Source organism: Dermacentor variabilis, chromosome 8 (genome assembly GCF_050947875.1).
Source record: "Dermacentor variabilis isolate Ectoservices chromosome 8, ASM5094787v1, whole genome shotgun sequence".
NCBI lineage: Eukaryota > Metazoa > Arthropoda > Arachnida > Ixodida > Ixodidae > Dermacentor > Dermacentor variabilis.
In genome coordinates, this window is record NC_134575.1 from 18,789,283 (window position 1) to 18,805,773 (window position 16,491).

A 16,491-nucleotide genomic window follows, 5' to 3' on the forward strand; every position below is an offset into this window, starting at 1 on the left:
AGCGTAAGAACATTTTCGTGATACGGGGTTTCAAAGATTATTAAATGTGATTAAAAGCATTGTTCTGTGTCCGTAATGGTTATCTCTAAAACTGCGTACTGGAAAGCTTATGATGGAAGCCGCTATAACTATCCTAACATATTAAGATTTCTAAATTTGGGCTGATGACCGCACTATTCAAGACGCCTAGTTGGGGTACTTTCAAGCAGCGTTCTATCGTAATGTTTCCAACTAAGTGATCGTAGCTGCAAACATACTTCCTTCACCATTTTTTGCTGAAAATAAAGTTATCATAATTCCAGAAATCTTTTCGGAGCTGGAGCTGCTCTTGCCATATGATGGCTTTCTGTGAACTTCCAGAAGAGCCTGACCTCTGGCTCATTTTCAATGGCCCTTCGCTCAATATATGCACCCACGCTTAAAGAGTTGGGTTCATGTGTTGTTTGTTTGCAACGGGATTTCACAAGTGACAACACATAAATGAGCGTTCCGTGGGCTCTGACGAAGCTGCAGAAAAAGCGCTGTGTGCAGCATTATCTTTGCAAGGCTGCGTTCACCTGTAGTTTGTGTTAACTATGACTACTCCTGACTGCGTCCGCGGTTTCCAGACTATTTAGGAGCATAAAAACGCCACAATTTCTTCACCACAAGGCGCCGACGTTTGTTGTTATAAAACGGCTCAGAAGACTACGGCACTGAATACATTTTTATGCTCTTTTGTCTTCTTGCAGGGATCAAGTCTGGTTCGTCGTAAGTATAATCTGATCACACGTTAATTCACATAACGAAAATTATACTGCAGTGACGTCCAGGCCGTCTTAATATATATTTAGCAAAAGTACTCATTTTCGATTTGTCTAACATCAGAGACCGCGACATTATCACTAAAGGGAAAAATGTATAACTGCTGTGTCTTACCAGTACTCACCTACGGGGCAGAAACCTGGAGGCTGAGGAAAAGAGTTCTACTTAAATTTAGGACGACGCAACGAGCTATGGAAAGAAGAAAGATGGGTGTAACATTACGGGATAAGAAAAGAGCAGATTGGGTGAGAGAACAAACGCGAGTTAATCACATCTTAGTTGCAATCAAGAAAAAGAAATGGGCATGGGCAGGACATGTAAGGAGGAGGGAAGATAACCGAGAGTCATTAAGGGTTACGGACTGGATTCCAAGAAAAGGGAAGCATAGCAGGGGGCGGATGAGATTAAGAAGTTTGCAGGGACAACATGGCCAAAATTAGCACATGACTGGGGTGGTTGGAAAAGTATGGGAGAGGCTTTCGCCCTGCAGTGGGCGTAGCCAGGCTGATGATGATGATGATGAGACCGCGACAGGTCCCATCTCTTAGTGTTCAAATTTATTGAAGGAAAAGTTGAAAAATTTTAGTTTTTCTTGCGTTTCGTAGCATGCAGAAGCAAGTTAGAATGCTAACTATAAAATGAAAGAAACCTAGTATTGCAACAACAAATTAAAAAAAAATTTAGACAAAGAGATTTTGTGTCTGATAAAACTAGACGTGGCAAACGGTGAATTCAAATTCAAATCACGTGATTCAGAGAAAGTATTCGCACTATAGTGCAACTTTGAATGCTTACTGATCCGTTTTTCAGTGGCTACTTCCACGTGATCTACGATAGCATTGAGCTGCCATGGAAAATTATTACCAGAAATCTAGCAACTACTTCAAGCGCTGCTTTCCAATAATCCGAGTTTCGCAGTGCTCAACAAATGACATTGCACATTAATTTAACACACGAGAAAATCATTGTCTGAATCATCGTTTCCCTTCTTTCGCGCAGAGAGTCGCACCTGGGGACCACTGTGATGGTGATAGTCATATCAAGCATGTGTATAGCCTTCAGCCTGGTGATCATCGCCACAATACTAGGTTCAAGTAAGCACACTTAAGAGACCTTTCTTAGCTCAAGTGCATTTGCATAAAGGAATGACAGTTTCTTGCCAGAGTCGAGGCAAAGCTTTAGCGTTGTGCTTGAACTTCTAGAATGGTGTTCTAACTGCATGCGGGGGCTCCAAAGTTTCTGGCACCCTTAAATTCCTTTAACACGCCTCGTAGGGCCTGCAATGACACTGCATAGGCGCCACTGTGCTGCCCGTAAAGACCTGCGCCATAACAACACTTTCAATTTGTGAGCCCTAATATCGTTTTACACTTTTAATAGTCCGAGAAGATATAAGATAAAGGACATGCGTTGGAAATGAAATGTTTCATGACTTTTATTAGAGCGTTATCACTATAAAAAAGATTCTGAGGAAGGACTGAGTGAAGAAAATGAGGCTGGTGTTAGCAACTTGGGCGGTTGAGTACCATAGCATCTTCCTTGCATTACGGCATAGATAAGCATGTAGCATACATATACATAAAGTTCTAGGAAACACCACGGTGACGCCGAAGGCGAAAATTCACGAGAAGTATCGAATAATGGCCATCGCAATAATATTTCGTTAGATCAAGACACAAAGTAACCTATTGCAAAAAGTAAGTGCCAAACTATTAACCTCAAATATATTGGCTCCTAGAGCATGACTTCCATAAAGAGCTTGTGGCTGGTAACATAACTTTAGCGCTTCAGGATTAAGTTCGATAACAACGTCACCTCTCCCCTCTTCTCAGTTTTGACTGGGAAGTTTTGCCTTCAGCTAGCAATTATGATGCTGTTCTGTCTACTTGAATATTCTTGGCAAGCGCCCGTTTTCGCCCTGAAAAAATAATGGTAATTTATGTCAAACGAGGCCCAGTCACAGTGCTAAGAATGCTGACGAAAAGGAGGCGGGGGAGTCTGTCGCTATCGCAGGAGGCAGTCGTATGTATAGGAAACAGACATTTGAAAAATAAGAAGCAGGTAATGACATGCGGTTATGGTTAAATGAACAAGGAGGAGCTTTACTTCAGTAAATGTGACTGTTTACGAAGAAAAAGAAATAACCGCACAAGCACCTCAATGCATAATATTGCTACGTGCTACTACAAGACGATGAGGTTGACTCTTGGACTTAGTGGGACGTACCCGTGAACGGCCGCTGCTGATATGGTGACGACGACGTGCCTTCGTTGATGCTGGCTATCTTCCTTGTTGACCAATGCTTGCTACCATCGTAAATACACACTGTAAATAGTTTCGCTACTGTGCTTTCACGTAAGAATATACATGTATGTATCTGCCCGTTGGCGCAATGAGAATGTTGTGCAAGATGCACATGTAAGTACGCCTGAAAAAATGTTTTAAGTTGTTGAAAAACTGCCATGTCGCAATTAAAATTATTTAAAAGGGGACGTACAAGATGATATCATTCAATTGGCAAGTGCTGCGTGCATTAACGTTTACCTATTTAAAAGAAAGTAAAATTTCAGCATTTGTTGAACGCAGATCCTTTATCTATAGGCCCGCAAAGGTGGCGGACACTTGTAAATAATTAGAGAGAAAATTGACACACCATTTGCATGTCTATCCTGCACTGAAAAGCTGAAACTGCCATTTGGTAACTCCATGCGGAAATACATGTAAAGCCTGCGTATTAATTCTCAGTTCATTTAAATGCATGTAACAAATCATACGTAATCTTGTGAACAGTTTCTTATATGTCAATTTTGTCTTCCCTTAACGTTCCAAGAAACGCAGTATATTAATATGCCATATTATTCTTCTATGTGATTAGCAAGTCATCTTGCCAAGGACTTTAATTTAAAATCTGGCAATTGAATTACTTTGAATCTTATTTATCAGCGCTATTGTAGAAATTTTTTCCTAACGTTTGTAGTATTTTATGAGCGTCCCCATGGTGATATTATTTTCCGCAGTCTGTAGCTAAACAGGGGATTGGGGTTAGAAATGGGAACTTGAATTTATTTCATTAATAATTAACGTTGAAGCGCCACGTCGGGGGTCATTCAACCAGTGGCGTAGCTAGGTCGTCTGGCACCCGGGGCCCATAGGTCTTCTGCCCCCCCCCCCTAGCTGTAGTCGAGGAAGGCGAGGATATCAACAAGTTCCGGGTGTCTTCAGACGTATATGACACCCCCCCTCCCCCCCCCCCTGGCCCCTTGCACCCGGGGCCCACGGCCCCCCGGCCCCCCCTGTTGCTACGCCACTGCATTCAACTATACCCCTATTCTTTCCAGAATACTTAGTAAACCTACTGCTTCCTTGTTGTGTACTTGCCGAAAAATTCAGAACCACACGTCTCAGAACGCGTGCTATCTAGATGCGGGGCGGTGTGCCACTAGTATTGACTGAGAAATACTGCAAGGGAATTTATGTGCAGGGAAATTTGACTAAGGTTGTTTGTACGATGGGCGTTTTCCAACAATACTTTTGCTATGGCTATTCTCATTGAAAAAAACCTAGATCGCCCAATTCAATATGGTCAAGCGGGTATTGTGGGAACATACACGTTTTCATACAATAACACGTGTTATCATATATAATTGTGAACAGAGGGGGGGATAAGGTGCATACGGCTTTTTTTCAAAAGTGTTGGCTATGGTTATGCTACTGGTTGTAGAAACTGGCTATGTCCTGTGAAACTCCTGAACGAGACTGACTGAAGTTTCTCTCTCGCAGGGTTCACCGATGATACCCCGCCCCGCGATCCGGAAGAGATGACCTTGGGCGAAGAGCGCCAAGACCCTCTTCAAACTGTCATACTTCCACAAGAGACGGTGAAGATGCTGCCGATGACAACGCCGAGAACAGAAGCGACTGCCGCATCGACGACTGCTGCTCCGATAACCGCAGCACAAACGACCGCCATGGCGCAGACGACCGCAATGGCGCAGACGACCGCCAAGGCGCAGACGACCCCCATGGCACCGACGACCGCCATGGGGCAGATGACCGCCAAGGCGCAGACGACCGCAATGGCACAGACGACCACCAAGGCGCAGATGACCACCATGGTGGAGACGACCGCCATGGCGCAGACGACCGCCAAGGCACAGACGACCTCAATGGCGCAGACGACCGCCAAGGCGCAGACGACCGCAATGGCGCAGACGACCACCAAGGCGCAGATGACCACTATGGTGGAGACGACCGTCATGGCGCAGACGACCGCCAAGGCACAGATGACCTCAATGGCGCAGACGACCGCCAAGGCGCAGACGACCGCAATGGCGCAGACGACCACCAAGGCGCAGATGACCACCATGGTGGAGACGACCGCAATGGCGCAGACGACCGCCAAGGCGCAGACGACCGCAATGGCGCAGACGACCGCCAAGGCGCAGACGACCCCCATGGCGCCGACGACCGCCAAGGCGCAGACGACCGCAATGGCGCAGACGACCACCAAGGCGCAGATGACCACCATGGTGGAGACGACCGCCATGGCGCAGACGACCGCCAAGGCACAGACGACCTCAATGGCGCAGACGACCGCCAAGGCGCAGACGACCGCAATGGCGCAGACGACCACCAAGGCGCAGATGACCACCATGGTGGAGACGACCGCCATGGCGCAGACGACCGCCAAGGCACAGACGACCTCAATGGCGCAGACGACCGCCAAGGCGCAGACGACCGCAATGGCGCAGACGACCACCAAGGCGCAGATGACCACTATGGTGGAGACGACCGCCATGGCGCAGACGACCGCCATGGCGCAGACGACCGCCAAGGCACAGATGACCTCAATGGCGCAGACGACCGCCAAGGCGCAGACGACCGCAATGGCGCAGACGACCACCAAGGCGCAGATGACCACCATGGTGGAGACGACCGCAATGGCGCAGACGACCGCCAAGGCGCAGACGACCCCCATGGCGCAGATGACCACCATGGTGCAGACGACCGCCATGGCGCAGATGACCACCATGGGGGAGACGACCACAATGACCGAGACTAGCACCAGCGCACCGATGTCCAGAAAAATGACCACCGAAGAAGTGACACCGACGATCGCAGCGACAGCTGAGGTGACCAGCCAATCAGGCAAACGTGAGCCCGTCACCTTCGAAATTTCTTATACGTCTATGTACTTCCGCATCATGCAGTAAAACCCTGAGGCAGGCTCTTCTTTCGACAGTTAAGGCCGAGGAAACATGCCTATGGTGGCTACATCGAGTGGTTACTCATTCGCTCGGTTAATATTTCAATAAATGTATATATAGACCCCGTGGCCAAGCGGTCTCTTGCTCACCGCTTTCCTCGGCAAGTATATTTATTTAGTAAAAAAAAAAACGGTGAATCGGTTACCTGCTCGAGAAGCAAGTTAGTCGTTCTATCAGTGAATAAACGAGTGTATTATTCTTCGAATTCATTGGCTAAAATTTTGTTTAATTTTAAGACAATATAAATATAATATACTGAAATATTTATATGAGTTGATATCCTAATATGTGAACCAGTCAGTGGAAGACTCACGTCTGTACTCAGTGAACATAAACCATTCTGTCTTTTTAGTTCTCTGAGGTTGAATGAAAAAAATGCCTTCGCTCGTTACATAGGACAACCAAATTTTTCAAGAACTGATTGATCGATAGACCAGCCGTACGTTTAATATAAATGTACCTAATGATGCAAGTAATCAAATAGAAAGGTAATATTAGAATTAACGTAGATAGTGGAACGAATAAAGCATAACCCAACAAATATACCCTATCTTTATTCGATGGCAAGAATATCTACCTTTAAACACTAACATTGAGGAAACATATACGCAACGGTGCTGTGTATATTCCCATATATGTGAGCGAATATTAAAACGTTTCGGTGTCCTTCGTCTGGACACCACATTCGCGTGTGGGCCTTGGCGCATGTGCTTCACAATCGATACACATTCAGTGCTCACTGCCAGCAAGTCATGCCTGCACTGTGTGTTGAAAATATACTGCACTGCATTTTTCTGAACACGCAGGCCCGAGTTGTGTAACGTCACCTTTTTTGTGTGGGCGGGCCCCATATAATCTCGGCGTATTCAAGCTCTGCACTAACACAAGTGTTATATCCGAGGAGGTTAACACTAGGTGGTGCATTTTTAAGTTTCCTCTGAAGAAATATTATATTTTTTAGTGCCGATGAGCAAATAGCGGATATGTGTATAGACCAGGAAAGTTTGTAGCTTAACGTGACGCCAAGTTGCTTGTAATGATCCACCCCAAGTATGTCGCAGTTCTTGAGGGAGTTAGTGTATGTGCTAAGCTGTTTCTTGTTTAGGCAACAGGACAATTTGTTTTATTGCTCAATTCCATATCCATAATGTGCTCCAATCATCAATATACTGTACATTCTTGTTTCTTTTGCGCATAGTGGTCTTGTTGCGAAGTAATTTGTGTAAAAAAACAACACAATAACCTGCGAACAGTCCGATGGATCCACTACGATGAGGGACAACGGGTGATTATTTCACAGAAATACAGAACAGCTTCAGTCTAGGTAAGCTTTCTTGGATTATTCCAGAAGTGAGTTTTGTGTAGATTGCCAATAGTGCCCAGGTATGCTGACTTGTGCTTTAATAACCTTGTCCTTGTAGTTAGAAACCGTAAGAGAGTACGTTCACCATAAGACTACAAGTTTACAGGCAGTCTACAGAGCAGCTAGAATTTTCGGTAGTCTTTAATTCTGCTGACCTTGTATACCACATGGCGTATAGAAGCTCTACACAGACGAAAGTAAGTGTTAGGGGGACTTAGTTCTTATATTGCTGCCAATCTACTTACAAACTAACTACTTGCATATAGTCTCTGGACTGTTGTCAAGAAAGTATAAGGCGTTAAATACATGGCCTTAAAACAAGCCATTAACGAAATATATGTAGCCTTTTATTCTATAAGTTCTCCGAACCAATTTTTACAAGAGTGTCCCCAGATCTACTACGAAAATGTCTGTGTCATAATCGGTTAACTGCTTGAATGTCTAGAAGAACGAGTAAGTTTAGTGATAGAATGATCTTTCTGTCGAATCCCACAGTCGAATGTTTCTGTCGAGGTCATCGTATCTGTTCCACTAACAGTTAAGCCAAACCTTATTGCAAATAGCTAAATTCCCGTCTTTACCCGTTTATACCTGCAGTGATGAACCGGCAGCCTCTGCTGTGCACGATGGGTACCAATACCTACCTGACGCACATGTTCCCGAAAGACGGACTGTGTGACTACCTTTTCTACGACTCGATCTACAAGAAAGGAATCTCATCTTTCAACCCTCCCGACGAATGGGACTCTGACCTGCGCATCTTCGTCGCGCAACGCGAAGAGTACAGCACCACGGCTTTCGGCATAAGCTTCGGCTTCAAGTAAGTGCTAGTGGCTAATTTAAACCAGCTGCACGTGCGTGAAATCAGAGGTGATCTTGCGCAGTAAACTAAATAGCAGGAAGATATGTGCGCGGATGACATTAAAACAATTCTGAACACTCTCTCCGTCTTCACGTAGTTCGTCGTTGCGTTCGTCTTTGTGTCCACTAGTTCGCTCTCCTCTCCCCTTCCTGGCCCGTCTTTTCTTTCCATCCGTCCGTCCGTCCATCTAAGGCTGGCTGGCTGGCTGGCTGGCTGGCTGGCTGGCTGGCTGGCTGGCTGGCTGGCTGGATGGATGGATGGATGGATGGATGGATGGATGGATGGATGGATGGATGGATGGATGGATGGATGGATGGATGGATGGATGGATGAATGAATGGATGGATGGATGGATAGTGTACTGCGTCGGGTGTTTTAAAAAAACCCTAAAAATATTAACAAATTGCCGTTTTCGTGTAGGACCTTGCCTTGACGGCGAATTTCAACTTGCAGGCACGTATCTGTCTTGAAGGCTATTCTTTCACGGAATCAGCAGCCTAACTCGCCGTTTATGGTGGGCTACTTCTGGAAGCAAAGGATTTATCACTTCGGTGTCCTGGACACACCCACGAAGGACGTGGCGGAATCTTCAGTAAAAGAGGCTTTGGATTTACTCAAGGTACACATAGTTTCGCTTGCTGTGGCCAGTTATGCGAACAGCTAGAGTTCTGAGAAAAATTTCTGAGGCGCCGTTTGTATAGGCGCGAAGAAATGATGTGCAAACCGTTTTGCCATTGAAATAATCACTTTAACGTGCATATGGAAGGCTTCCAAATTGTCAAACAAGAGCATTGCATTTACAATGTTGTCCAAGACGGGAGTATCGCATCCTTCAACATCTCCTGCAGTGGTAATAAATATGGAACCTATTTTGTCGATATTGGCGTATTGGGATATTGCGGTGCATTACAAACGGCACAATTACTTTTTCTGTATGTGTAGAGCATATTACACCATTAGTCTTTCCGCGCGTTTTGCCGAGTCATGCTGTTCCGTGTAAACGACCGGTTTACTAATAAACAGCGTACTCCAATGGCTTCCTAATTTTTTTGATGTCACATGCTGCTGGTGCGTAAACTTCAGAGTAGTAGCTCTCCCTGCCTTTCCTTCCCCCCCTCTCTCTCTCTCTCTTGGAGTGGCAGTCACAGCATTTTTTATCTTATTACACCGCTTTCCTGGCACACAATTTATCGACTATCGCTAATAATCCTCGTCTGGTATTCTCTAGTTCCATGGGTGTATAAACACACTATGTTGCAAAACTCATGTCATGTCATTCCGACCTGAATTCACATGAATGTGGAATAAAGTCACCTGAGTATGCTTTTTAATGAAGCAAAAGGACCGCGCAACCTACGATACCGTGTGAACATTGACGCAGTGGTCTTTTTCGACGAGGAGCCCGAACGCTTCGCCCCTCAGTCCAGCGTTTTGTTAATTTTTCTTTCAGTTAGTCAACGACTTCTCCGAACTCCAGAGAACTCAGGGCCACTCATGCTTCATGGCTTTCGCCGCAGTAGTTCCCGACGCCACGTGGGCCAGTTTCTACGTCAGCGCATTTGCGTGAGTTTTGTGTAGGAACTCTTAACGAGCGGCTTACGCTGATATCTAAATGGACTGCATGAGTGTGGGACAACCTTAAAACTCAATGCATGAACGAATCAATGAACGAAAGAATCAATCGATAAAGCAGTCAAAGTAATATTTCCAAAACAAGATTTGTGGACGTCCACGCTAACAGAGGCGAGAGGCAGTTTATGGGTGCTTGCGCTCATTGTTGCCCGTCGCGTTAGCTTATCGCTGTAAAAGTGGTTACACCCTTACGGGTGTTTTCTTGCAGAAAGGGTAACAACCCAACCGTTAAGGCCTTACAAAAAAAATTATGGAGGACGACAACGGAACACTAATTAGACGTGCGATGACAAAAGACGTAATAAAAAAAAAGCTATGCAATCATTCCGACAGCCTTGGGCACGCAGAAATATCCGACGAGAGAATTTCGCAGGGAGAGATATGAAACTCTCCTGTCGGATATTTCTGTGTGGTCAAGGCTGTCGGAATCATTGCATAGTTTACAACTGCGTCTTTTTTTTGTCATCGCACGTCTAATTAGTGTTCCGTTGTTGTCCTCTCAATTTTTGTAAGGCCTTAATGCTTGGGTTGTTACCCATGCGGCAAGAAAACACCCTTAAGTGTGTAAACATTTTTACAATGTGGCAATGGCAACCCGCTGCTGAACTCGAGGTTTAGGGTTGGATTCCAACCGTGTGGCTGCATTTCGTTGGGGGGAGGGGGAGGACACGCAAGAACGCTCCGGTGCTTGGATTTATGTGTAAAAGATGCTTTCAGTGTTCAATGTCGGTCCCCAGTCCCCCCACTACGGCTTGCCTCATGATCAGATTGTAGTTCTGGCACATAAAATCGCAGAATTTATATTTATTTATTTACCAGAAATTTGGACAAAGCATAACAAGCACATGGATCCTACTAATCCATCCACTATTTAGAATTGCCCTTACAGAATGATGGCAGCGCCAGAGTTTCTTTTCGTAATTTTTTTGCAAGATACGCCGTGACAGGAACTACCAATGCCTATTTGCGGTTTATCTATTCATTTACGCAGGCCATGCTTGAACTTCGAAAAATGTGTTGTTACACTTTGTATTTCTATTCTGTTCCTTTACTCATGAACGCACAAAGTCATGCACTCTTAGAAGGAATACCTTATCTCTGTTAAAGCGCTCGCAGGAACGTTCATTTCAAATGAGCACCCGTTTAATATCTCTCTGTCCATATATATCTGTTTCGGACATCATATTGGCCATGTTTAATGTAAGTTGATTCAATGAATGCATCAGATTTACAGTAGGTAATGTTGAATAACAAGTTGAATAGTGCGTTCGTGCGTTCAGCTTCGTGGGTCAATTTCGTGCACCGCCAAAGTGCCGCCATGAAGGCAATTGGGCTGGACATGCTGCAGCTTCTTTTTTCAACCCTCATAAGTCCCCGCAACGTCCCCCCTTCCTTGATGCTCTGTCTGTCATATCCTTGGCTAAAGCGCTAATTACGGGACAGAAAGTAAGAAAAATAAGCCACACTGAGTGACTTGGGTGACCGACCTCTTTTGGAGTGGAAGACTCGGGAGCCCGTAGAACGACAAGGTCCATTCAGAGCAACAAGATTGGTCTCGACATTTTTACAGAGAGTGACATCACCTACAGGCTCAATTACTGCACGATAGACGCCTGCTTATTATGACGTACTGTGTGCAGAGTATGTTTGCGCATCGCTCGTGTACATAGTTCACTGTACACTACACTTTACACTAATTTACATCCTTTAGGAGGTTGCACAAGGGTTTAAATCGGTCTATAATCACGCGCTCACACCCATCAGAGTGTAAAAGTGTAAACTATAGGCCAATTTACACCCTTATGTATTTCAAGGGTGTAAATTAGTTCACAGTGTATCATCATCCGCACTCTCCCTTTCTTGTCATTTTTTTCTCTTTCCATTACGTACAGTAGCAGGCCATGAAAAAAGCTCCTGCAGCCAAGTACTTTGTTTTTCTGACCCCTAAATTTCTCCTTTAGATGAATTATTTCTTTGCCGTGATTGATGTCATGAATGGTGCTATTTCTCTGCAACGGACGATGATTAATGTAACTGCGATGGTGCAAGAACATGATGCTGCGAACGAAGAGCAACATGCGTGTGAGCAGCAGGGGCTCTTGATTCAGGTCCACCCTTGTGCATACACATGTGCGCAGGGACACGCTGTGGCCGCACTTGTTCATCGGCCTCGGCCACTACGTGAATGGCGACAACACGTTCCCCGACTGCCGCATCATGCCACCGACGGTGCTGAAGAGACCGGCGCAGGCGGCCACCGACAATAGCAGCTACCAGCACGACTTGGTGCGAACAAATTGTTCATGTGTTCGCCTAAACTCGGTGTTTTGATTTAGCATTTCGAAGATTGAGCTTGAGCTATAAGCGGGTTATAATTGCGAATGTGGAAGCTAGCGAAAGTTGTTCCTAAAGGGTTGTTTTTTAACACTCATCCGCTAATTAAACGCAGGCGTCTAAGGCGGCTCCTTTTCTTTATGTGTAGGCATCGAATATCACCGCAAAACACTCTGCCGTTCCTTGTGCCAATTGGCCGGGCTGTACGATCTTAAATTTCGGGGCCATTCCTATGACTCCTCATGCCAGCTTTAATAAATCTCGGTTTCTAGTCACTGTGCCGGAAACACGGATTCAAGAAAGCTGAGAAAGGGGGGTTAGACGCGTTAGGCAACATCGACGTCCGCGTTAGACCACAACTGACCCCATAATTGGCAACAATGGGCTGTCTAAGGCGTACACACGTCCTATGACGGGACAGCAACGCTTGTTGACGGGGCGGTATGATGTCCACGATGACGATGATTCCCGATGGCCTAAGGACGTTAATGATGATAGAGACGATGACGTTGTAAGCGATGAATAGACGATCTCAATACGTGTATTTATGGCGCTGATGGTAAGATTTTAGGCGACTCTTCAATCGAATCCTCCCGCTTTGACATTCAATCGCATGAATAGATGAGTTCTGTGACATATTAAAAATGCATATTCATGCTTACCCTGGCTGACGTTCCGTTTGTCGCCCTCTGTAGGCTATGGCGGTCGGCAGTTTTGACAAGCTGACGACAACCAGTACCCCACCGGCGTGGGCGGTCTCGGTGACTATGAAGGGAAGGTGGACGGTGCGCGAAGCCGGAGAAGAGCCAAACTTTTTGTCCCGGTGCGTGCACGACCCGAGTGCCGAATCTTTCGGAAACGTCGCACAGGTGAGCCCTACGTGTAACAGGTGCGACGCTTCTTACGCTGCTTGAGAATAAGAACCGCGTTGGAACTCCGGTTTCGCGTAACAAAATAACGTTTCTTGGAATTCTCAAGCGAACGAGAAGTCGATTGGAGCATTTCGATGTGCAGCCAGTAGAGGATGTGTCTTGCTTTCCAGCAGTACTGCTGCTTAGTTAATTTGAATAATTAATAGTTTGACAGCTTTTCGTCTTCTCACTTTTAAGAACTGCTCGACATACCAGACAAAAAGAAAGTGATAAAAGCACCGCAGAGCCTCTTTCTTCAAGGGTGTCGTCTGTGCTGAAGACCGCAACAACGACTATATAAATAACCTTTGCACTAAAATGTGCAATGCATTATACATACCTGAGCTCGTGGCTGAAAGTGCGTAATTATATCAAGGTACACGTAAATTGGTACTGAAGCTTCCACAGAGGCCCCCATGTCTAAATTATGGCGGAGTGTTGCAATCTTCGTCTTCTGTGGATCGAAGGCACAATTTTTTGACAGCCAGAAAATTGAAAAAGAAAGTATGGCGTCACCCTCAGTAATAGACGTTACGTCGTGATCTTATCCTCTTTGGCCCGACTATTTCAATTCGTGTAAAGTTCAGCACTGAGACCACTACGCAAAGCGTTATTTTTGTTCTCTAAGTCTGCGGCTCACCTCAGCTTACATGCCAGCATGCCTTTTAAACTTGTGAACTTTCCTTAAAAATGCAAGTGAATAAAATTGCATTGAATGAAAGTGCCAGAGAGGCTTTGAAATCCAGTTAACAAGTATTCGCTTAAAGTTAAGCGCCCAAAAAGCATGACAGAACAAAATATATATCTTTCAATGGATGAAAAAAGTGCAATACCACCAACACAAAAGCACAAAATAGTAATATTTGCGGAGCCTACTCATTTTCCACTACTTCCGGATGACCGTCATTGTAGAGGTTGGAGGCGAAGGCAGTGCTGCTATCGACATATTGAAGCGCTAGCTTTGTTCGGCCTCAACGCACTACAGGGTTGTTTTTCTGCTGCGACAAGTATTGTAATAAGAGGAGAAAAGAACCAGTAGCCTGGCTGACATTTTGACACGCAGCGTCTAAGCAAACGTGGTCGGTAGTCGCAATAACCCTTCTCTGCGCTTTGGTTGGCCGCTAACACCACCAGATGTCGCCATCGGTGTTGTTTCGTTTCCGGTGTGCTTACGCTGTAGGCACGCGGATTCCGAAACTATACGTACTGACAAAATGCACAGCACGTTCTGGGCATGCCTCTCAAGTTGGCGTCGGCTCTTCAACGTATCTCATGCTCCGTTCTTCAGATGTGCGACGACCCCGACATTGAACGATTGGTCAACGACCTGGAGCTGTACTCAACGCTGACTTACGGCGAGAACAACAACCGGGTGTTTTCGTACGATGACGAATACGCCTTCAGAGAAAAGGTAGTGTAATAGGACAACGCCAGTTAAACATGGGACTCTAAACAATCTAAACAGGATTCTGGGGTTCCGCATGTTAGGCTGAGGGAAGCAATGTGTAAGTTACACGGTATACAATGTGCCACTCGGCTGTACATGAACTGCGCATTCCAATGCGGGTTTTTTGGTGCCGGGTTTTTGCGGAAATGTAGCACTCGCAGTGTCGAGATTTTTTTCTCCGCTATTATAAAACGAATTGAACAGTTTATTTTTGAATTTCCAGAAATTAAGGGAAGAATGACAGGGTAATGACAAGTGTTTTCTTGGCGAAGTCGCGCAAATTTATATCTCACGAAAGGAATGTCAAAAGAAACTCGGCGGGACAGAAACACGAGAACGTACCGGCACGTCATTGGCGGTGAACATAACTTCCCCCCTCAAAAAGTGAATAAGGGTGTAAGTCGGTGTCTAATTGACATCCTCACACCCAAAGAGGGTGTAAAGGTGTGTAGTACACAACTTGCACCCTTATTTATTTTATAACGATGTAATTTATCTAACAGTGCTTTCGAACCAATCAGAGCCGCTTTAACAACCTTGCCATTCCGGCGATACCATTCTCATGCAGCGCTCGCCATTCTCTCCACAACGGTGGCGAGAAGGAGGAGGGGGAGAGGGCTGTCGACATATATGATGTCGGGAAAACAGACATTCTGTATGTTCTTTTCTTTTTTGCTGATAATGAGTCCGCATAAAAACCTAACGCGTACAGAATGTGAAATCAGACTCAAAATTAGGGACGCTGAAGTTTAATGGCTTTTCGAGATCTGCGGAACGGTTTCAGGCGTTATTTGCAATAATTTCGTGGTAAATGATCGATCACTAGGGGTGAAGATGGGAGCGAAAGTGAAACTTTTCTCGGTGGCCGTTGCACACACATCGGGTGCCTGTTTTGAACGAAGTTAAACATCAGTAGGCGGCGATTGACAATTCGTCTCTTACACAGGCATGGCCGGTACAATTTGTGCGTCGCTACTGGCAATGTTGGTGCGCGTGGAATTTCTTGCATGCCCTCCCCGCCGTCTTGGTCAGCGTTGGCATCTCGCGCTTCACTCATGCTTCCACCATGTGCATGCTTTAACAATTTCTGTCATCCAGGGTTGCTTGACTTTTCGAGTCTAATTTAATGAAATGAGTCGCTAAATTCGGGCTTCGAATGCCGAATGGAATACGACACATAGTTAAAGAAATAGAAGCCTACGAGAGACAAGTTCCACCCAAACTTACTTACGTTAATCTCTGGCTGGCTGGCTGGCTGAACTGTTCCCGACATTTTCTTTATTCCGTTACAGCTGTGCAGGCTCAAGGCCGAGCACACATCCACAGAGTTCGGCATCGCAGTCTTCGACCTCGAGTACGAAGATTTCTCAAACAGCTGTTTCTTCGTCAACTCGTACGGGGCCTTCTCCAGGCTCAAAGCATTACGCAGAGTGATCGATTTCTTCAGGACTAAGTTTCACGACCAATCAGATTTAGCCACCTGCACGCTTCCAACATGATTTGAGGGAACGCGTAATAAAGGCAAAAATGAGGTGCCTGTCAGACGCCGTTCCTAATTAAGCGTATGCTGAATTAGTAACGAATAACTCAAAAAAATAAAAATTCGGACGAAGATTTAGAAGGCATTGACAACGGTCCGAATGAGTCACCTCTGTTCGGCGTGATTCAGCACTGTCCTGCAGAGTATCGGCCATTGTTTAAGAGGATGCTTTGGCCGGAGGCCCCAACTCCAACTTACATATTTAAAAAAAAAGCAACAGATCCACCGTGCCCGATTCAAATGCGTATACAATGAAGCTTACGGGGCAGCGTTAATGCGAACCTTCTCATTTGGCTCGAGGATGCCCCAAACCAGGAGCAATGTTTTGAAC

The 16,491-nt window shown here is 45.6% G+C and overlaps 1 protein-coding gene across 1 annotated transcript; it reads left to right on the forward strand.

Moving 5' to 3' along the window:
- Positions 1 to 1,809: 1,809 nt before the first annotated feature.
- Positions 1,810 to 16,153, forward strand: LOC142590914 (uncharacterized). Its single transcript, XM_075703310.1, has 9 exons — positions 1,810 to 1,898; positions 4,585 to 5,958; positions 8,032 to 8,254; positions 8,750 to 8,915; positions 9,747 to 9,859; positions 12,067 to 12,214; positions 12,958 to 13,131; positions 14,462 to 14,584; positions 15,913 to 16,153. The coding sequence occupies exons 1-9, from the start codon at positions 1,829 to 1,831 to the stop codon at positions 16,117 to 16,119; spliced, it is 2,598 nt and encodes an 865-aa protein (XP_075559425.1). The 5' UTR covers positions 1,810 to 1,828; the 3' UTR covers positions 16,120 to 16,153.
- Positions 16,154 to 16,491: the final 338 nt, after the last annotated feature.